Consider the following 7,159-nt stretch of genomic DNA (forward strand, 5'->3'; position numbering starts at 1 on the left):
AGTCAAGAGGTGGGTAATGTGAGCTCCCAAATCCCAGTCTCCTTCAGGAGAGATGCCAGGACTAAGAGTCCTCCCACTACCCTCAGCAGGCACATTTTTTAAAATATATTTTATTGATATTTTACAGAGAGGAAGAGAGGGATAGAGAGTTAGAAACATCGATGAGAGAGAATCATCGGTCAGCTGCCTCTTGCACACCCCCTACTACTGGGGATGTGCCCGCAACCAAGGTACATACCCTTGACCGGAATCGAACCTGGTACCTTCCAGTCTGCAGGCCGACGCTCTATCCACTGAGCCAAACAGGTTTCGGCCCTCAGCAGATACATTTTAAAATCTCCCAAAACAAACCTGAGATCCCAGAGATGTGAACCCAGAGGGCAGGTGGGGTGGAGAAGGAAAAAGAAGGTTGGTGCCAGGTATCTGCCAGCCCCAGCTCATCCTTGTTGATTTAGCAGGTGACAAATCTGGGGAAGAAGGGGAGGAGGAGGAGGAAGTCACACCCCTCCTAGTTTGTTTCCCATTGGCTCTTGGTATCCTTAAAAGGGCCCAGCAGTCTCAGCACTGTACTTGTGATCCTCTGAGGATTCTGCTTTGATACTCACTCCTGAGCTTCAACCATGAGATTCACATCTCTTCTCCTCCTGGCAGCTCTGGCTGGGACCCTGGTCTGTGCCCGTGAGTATGGCCCTCCCACTGCAAAAGCCCTCACAGTCCAGGGAAGCCTTAGTTCCTGCCTTTATTCCTCTCTTTCTCTCCTAATGCTGTGCTGGCTTCTCTTCCTTCTGCAAGTGACTCCTGTCCCCCTCCTTCCTCCCCTCCCCCGCCCCCAATTCTCTACATGTGGCCTATTTACCTCATTGCTGTGTGGAGGGCTGAGGGGGTAGGAAACCTCTGGCCATCTCCTCACACATCCTCCTTCACTCTTATTGCAGGGCCTCTGGGTCACTGTATATAGCTGGGCAGGTTGTTCCCTACACAGGGGTACCAGGCAGAGAAGCTGAAGGGGCTGAAATCTAGCCCCTGTTCCACTTGCCAAGCAGCGAACCCTGCCCACGCCTCTCTCTCAGGATGCCTTTTCCAATTGCACAAAAGCACTATTTGGGCCAGGATAACCATGTCATTCCTCAAACACTGGGACCTTCCTTCTTGCTCTTCCTTCTGCCTGTCCCCTTCCCCAGCCAACTCTGAATATCACCTAACCATTGCTTTCTCATCTGTGAAATTTCACTTTAGGTATGAATTTCTCAAGAAAGTCTTCCTTAAAAATAAAGTGTATAAAGTACCAATGAGACCTCTTTTGCCCATATTGCACCATCTAAATAATTAGGTTGTTAGCTCTGAAGGGATGGGATCTTGTCCACCTTCTTCATCATAGAACTCCCTTCACTTAGCAGACTTTGCATAAACATTGTGTTGAAAGAATAAGGGGAGTTAGAGCTATAACCCAATCCCATAAATGACCTGAGCATGACCCAGTGGCCTCTGCACTGCCAACTTCTACCACCACAGGCCATGACTGGCTCCCTGACACTAGCTTAGGGCACCCTGACAGTGAAAGGCACAGGAGGAGGGCAATTTTCAGAGGAATATCCCACTTTTCTGCTTCAAAAAAGAAACTGCAGGAGGAGTTAAACATCAGAAAGAATGCTCTGATGGACCCACTGGTGTGGCACAAGGACCTGCTCAGCCAACAGTGAAATTTGTCCCCCGGTGTCCACAAACATTCCTGAGAGCTGAGAATTGGAGATGGGAGGGAGGATGGCTCTGGTGTGGATCAGGTTCAGTCCTCATAGTTGTCTCTCTTCTCTGTTACAGAAGAAGAAGAAGAAGATACCAGCAGTGATCCCACAACAACTGCTGATGACTCTGTGACCAGTGAGTTTTCTCCCTCTGGTTTCTGCCTGGGGGAAGGGTTGAACAGCTGAGATGTCAGGGAGGCTGCGGGGAGGAATTCAGGGAGAGGGGACTGGGTCCTGATCTTGGTGGTAATAGAAGAGCATGGCTTAAGGTGGGAAAGCTGTAGGGAAGAAGCAGGAGAACTCATACAGGCAAGGTTAATGGGGAGAGTGGAGAAAGGCTTTTGTGAATAAAAGGGAGAAAATGATAAGGTCAAATAATAAGGGCAATGTCCCATGCAGTATTCAGACCTTTACCTGTAAACAGCTTTCGTGACTCCCAGCTCCTTTGCAAGCTGCCCGCTATCTGGCCTCACACCACATTTCCAACCCTCTTTCCCATGCCTCTCCTTCATGTACCACCCACATCTGCTAAATTTAACTTCCTCACGTTCTACTCACCTGTCCCACACGTGGCTTCCCAAAAGCTCTTGCTGACTCACTTCCTGCCCCCAAGGAAGCCCCTTTAGAACAGCCTCCCTGCCAAAATCCTGCATTCAAGACCCACTTCTCTCTACCATGCTCCCTAACTGCTCCCCACACTCCTCTCTCCATTCCTCCCCAACCCTGCCCATCTTCCAAGAGGTGCTGTCTCAGTCCATTCGGACGGCCTGTTACAAGTAACCATACACTGGCTTACACAACAGAAAGGTATTTCCCATGGTCCTGGAGGCTACACATCTAAGACCATGGTGTCTGCATGGTCAGGTTCTGGTGAGGACCCTCTTTCAGGTTGAAGACTGCCAACTTTTCATTGTATCCTCACATGGTGGAAAGAAGGGAAGAGAGCTCTCTGTGGTCCTTTCTACAAGGGCACTAATGTCATTCATGAGTGCTTCACCTCCCTAAGGCTGCACCTCCTAATACCATTCTGTTAGAAGTTAAGATTTCACCAGATGCATTGTAGTGAGGGTAAGTGGGGGGGGAGGGGGGGGAGTAGGTGAGGATGGAAGAGGGTGGGAGAAACAAACACTCATCTATAATGAGCACATGGTGTGTAGAAATCCCATTTCTCTTAAGAGGGAGAGTTTATGCCATATCATTTCTGAATCCTGGCACCCAGCACATATTAGATATCTGAAGACTGCCACCCATTCTTAAGGGGAAAAAAAACACACTTGACTTTGCTAAAATCAACAAATCTGTGTGTTTGTAACTCCAGCGCAATCTGATGAGCCCCAAGAGACAACCGCAGCAGACCAGCCTTCAGAGGAATCCCAGGAGTCAACCGAGAAGCAAGAAAACACTGTAATAGGTAAGTCTCTGTCTCTATAACAGATACAACCAAGAGAAATCTCTGGCAGCAGGTCTACATGATGCCTCTGTGCACAAAGACAAGCCCAGAGGAAGCAGACATTCATTTGTTCACCTGAAAACAACGCATAAATGAGGTGAACACTGCATGCTAACACAGATTCTGTGCAATAGTAGATTTTGCTGCCTCACTATACATGGCTTCCTTCCTGGCCCACCCACTTTCCTATGAGAAGCTGAGCCCCTCAGCAAAACTTCCGCACTTTAGGAATTTATACAAGGGTAATGGGGGAAGAGAGGAAGAGGTGGGAACTTTTTAAATGACATGGATTTTCTGCTGATGTGATTCTCCTGCTCCAAAATTAGGTCTGATAAAGAACGAAATCGAGAAGATAAGAAACGGCATTGAAGAAAAAAAAGAAAAGTTGGAGAATAAAATTCAAAATATAAAAGATGATCTTATACGTGAGTGCATCCTAAGGCAAATCCTTGTGGGAATGGGAATACTCACCAGCCACCAGGCAAGTGGAGAGGTGGGAAAGACCATGCCCCAACATCACCCTACACAGGATATCTTAGGAAGGGGATGCAAGACTACCTCAGCCCCTCTCCATTGAAATTTCCTTCATTTGTGCCTTAAATGGCTCAAATTTCTCGTCCACATTCAAAATGCATGGCTGTCTAATACCAGATCCCCCTGGGGTCCTACCCCAACCTTCCCACTGCAGAGTCTGCTTGCTCATTTCTCTTCCTCTCACTCCTGCCCAGGTTGGGGGATAGGACTCATCCCTTGGCCTCTTGTGAATCTAACCTCCCTCCCTCTGACTTCTGTGTCAGGCCCTCAGGGGCACAGTGAGGTTGGAAAGAAGATTGAGTTGAGGATGGAATGGGTGGGTGGTGCTTGGGGCCCTTCAAGCCTCATTTTCATCTCTGCTTTCTTCCAGGGGACTATGAGAGACTGAAGAAACGATTTTGGTAACAATTCCGTACAAGTAACAATCCGTACAGAATGGGATCTAAAAACGTAATGCCTTAAACATGTGTAGAGCTCAGAGCAATTAAATTGAAAGCATATAACTTGTTGTGTGCCTGTGTTCTGTTGGGTGGGCCTGAGGGAGAGGGAGAAAATTCCTGCCTGGAGCCCATACCCTGAGCCAGTCACAGCCCCCTTTCAGGACACGGCCTCTAACAAGCCCTTTTAGTCACACTGAGCCACAGCCACATGTGGTGGGCCTCTTGCTCCAAATGCCACTCGATTCGGTCTGCCTCCTCCTTCTTCACAAGGGCTCCTAGTGAAATTTGAGCACTTCCAAAAATTAATCAACCTCCAAAGATCCAGGATTTGTCATCCTGAAAATAGTCAAATCCTGAGTTATTGCCACAAAGGTCACTTTCTTGTGGCATTAGTAAAAATGCATCCCTCCTGCCTTCCACTCATACTTTCCACACTGGGCCAATTAATTTGCTGGGCCTGGTTGGTGTGGCTCAGTTGGTTGGGCATCGTCCTGTGCACTGATGCAGGTGTGCAGGAGGAAGCCAATTGATATGTCACTTTCACATCGATGTTTCTCCCTCTCCCTCTTTTTTTTTTTTTAAATTAAATCTTTATTGTTCAGATTATTAAAGTTGTTCTTTTTCCCCCCCCATAGATCCCCTCCACCCAGTTCCCATATTACCCCATACCCTTACCCCCACTCCCACTATCCTCATCCATAGGTGTATGATTTTTGTCCAGTCTCTTCCCACAATTCCCACACCCCTTTCCCCCCCGCCCCGGGATTGTCATTCCACTCCCTTTCTATGCCCCTGATTCACCAGTTTATTCTGTTCATCAGATTTTTTTATTCACTTGATTTTTAGATTCACTTGTTGATAGATATTTGTTGTTCATGATTTTTTTTAAAAAAAAATATACATTTTATTGATTTTTTTTACACAGAGGAAGAGAGAGGAATAGAGAGCCAGAAACATGGATGAGAGAGAATCATCATCAGCCACCTCCTGCATATCCCATATTGGATGTGCCTGCAACCAAGGTACATGCCCTTGACCGGAATCGAACCTGGGACGTTTCAGTCCGCAGGCCGACGCTCTATCCACTGAGCCAAACCAGTTTTTGCTTGTTCATAATTTTTATCTTTACCTTTTTCTTCTCCCTCCTCTTCTTAAAGAATACCTTTCAGCATTTTATATAATACTTGTTTGGTGTTGATGGACTCCTTTAGCTTTTTATTATCTGTCAAACTCTTTATCTGCCCTTCAATTCTGAATGATAGTTTTGCTGAGTAGAGTAATTTTGGTTGTAGGTTCTTGCTATTCATCATTTTGAATATTTCTTTCCACTCCCATCTGGCCTGCATAGTTTCTGTTGAGAGATAAGCTGAGAATTGTATGGGTGCTCCCTTGTAGGTAATTAACTTTACCGCAATTAATCTTTAAAAAATTTTGCTGCTTTTAAGATACTCTCTTTGTCTTTTGCTCTTGGTATTTTAATTATGATGTGTCTTGGTGTTTTCCTCTTTGGATTCCTTTTGTTTGGGGTTCTATGTCCTTCCTGGACTTGTACATCTATTTCTTCCACTAGGTGGGGGAAGTTTTTTGTCATTATTTCTTCAAATACGGTTTCAGTATCTTGCTCTCTCTCTTCTTCTGGCATCCCCATAATTTGGATGTTGGTAAACTTGAGGTTGTCCCAGAGGCTCCTTACACTATCTTTAACTTTTTGGATTCTTTATCTTTTTGCATTTTCAGTTGGGTGTTTTTTCCTTCTTTGTATTTCAAATCTTTGACTTAATTCTTGCAATCCTCTAGTCTACTGTTGGATCTCTGTATATTATTCTTTATTTAATTCAGTGTATGCTTAATTTATAGTTGGTCCTTTTCATATTCTTGAGGGTCTCACTAAATTTATGGGCCTTTTCTAGGAAATCCTTGAAAAACCTTATAACCGTTGTTTTGAATTCTATGTCCAGTAGTTTGCTTTCCTTAATTCCTTTCATTTGTGACCTTTTTCTTTGTCTCCACATTTTTGCTACTTCCCTGTGTTCATAGAGTGGCTTTGTGTACTAGGTGTCCTATAGGGCCCATGGCTCAGCCTCCCCAGTTACCTGAAGTTGACACTCTTGGTGCACCCCTTTGTGGGTTGGGTGAGCAGTCTTATAGTTAAGCCTCCTTAACTATAGGAGACTTATTGGTATCACTGGGAGGAATTGACATCACTTGATTGTTGTTGTTATCACTGGGAGGAATTGACCTCCAGGCCAATGGGCTATGAGGATCGGCTGTGTCTATGATGGGAGAACTCCTGTGCTGGAGACACGCTTATGAGGCAAGACTTGCTTCAATGGGGTTTTAGTGCTCACTGAATATGCTCCCTGAGTGTGTCCCTTATGAATCTGAGGAGTTGTACTCTGGATGGTCCTACTCTGACCACTGGGTACACTGTTTCTTGGATCTCCAAGGAGATGCTAATTCAGCCTCTGCCTGATGCCACCAAGTGGGAGCTAGGGAGATATCTACAGATTCCTCTTCTTTGTTTGGGTTTAGGAGATGTCCACATGAGGCCCAGCTGTGAAGCAATGCAAGTTGCTATGGGGCCTTCTTTTGGACATTCTTGGTCTCTCTGACTCAGATGCAGTTTGTTAGGTAAATTTAGATTTCAAAGGAATAAGCCATTCATATGCAAAAGCCTCTTCACACAACTTGGATGGGGCAGAGTCTCAGGGCAGATCAATAAGCTATGGCTGGTCATCAGCCCTGCCCTAAGAGACCCCTGGATCTCAGTGTCTCTCATTAATCACTGTAAGCACCTCTGAGAGAAAGCCACCCCTCCAGTTCCATCTGCTGCCAGACAGTCCAGTTTGTCCCCATATGAGTCTGGGTCCCCAGAGTCTTGTCCAGAACTGGAGTTCAGAACAGTTGGGAGCTTGTGTCTCCCTCCCGATTGAAAACATCAGCCACATCCTCAGTTGCCAGCCCCTTTCCACATGCCTCCATACCTCTGCACT

General features: G+C 46.0%; 1 protein-coding gene across 1 annotated transcript; it reads left to right on the forward strand.

The window, feature by feature from the left end:
- The first annotated feature begins 568 nt into the window (after positions 1–568).
- On the forward strand, positions 569–4,227 carry LACRT (lacritin). Its single transcript, XM_084876424.1, has 5 exons — positions 569–678; positions 1,822–1,878; positions 3,061–3,153; positions 3,519–3,617; positions 4,097–4,227. The coding sequence occupies exons 1-5, from the start codon at positions 621–623 to the stop codon at positions 4,129–4,131; spliced, it is 342 nt and encodes a 113-aa protein (XP_084732550.1). The 5' UTR covers positions 569–620; the 3' UTR covers positions 4,132–4,227.
- The last annotated feature ends 2,932 nt before the right edge of the window (positions 4,228–7,159 follow it).

This window comes from Pipistrellus hanaki, assembly GCF_964339955.1.
Source record: "Pipistrellus hanaki genome assembly, chromosome: 3".
NCBI lineage: Eukaryota > Metazoa > Chordata > Mammalia > Chiroptera > Vespertilionidae > Pipistrellus > Pipistrellus hanaki.

What these genes read in the sequence shown, in the direction of transcription:
- LACRT (XM_084876424.1), top strand. Translation starts at nt 621, where the DNA reads ATGAGATTCACATCTCTTCTCCTCCTGGCAGCTCTGGCTGGGACCCTG. An exon ending in TGGGACCCTGGTCTGTGCCC is followed by an intron (nt 679 to 1,821) that starts GTGAGTATGGCC and finishes CTGTTACAGAAG; the next exon opens with AAGAAGAAGAAGATACCAGC. An exon ending in GCAAGAAAACACTGTAATAG is followed by an intron (nt 3,154 to 3,518) that starts GTAAGTCTCTGT and finishes CTCCAAAATTAG; the next exon opens with GTCTGATAAAGAACGAAATC.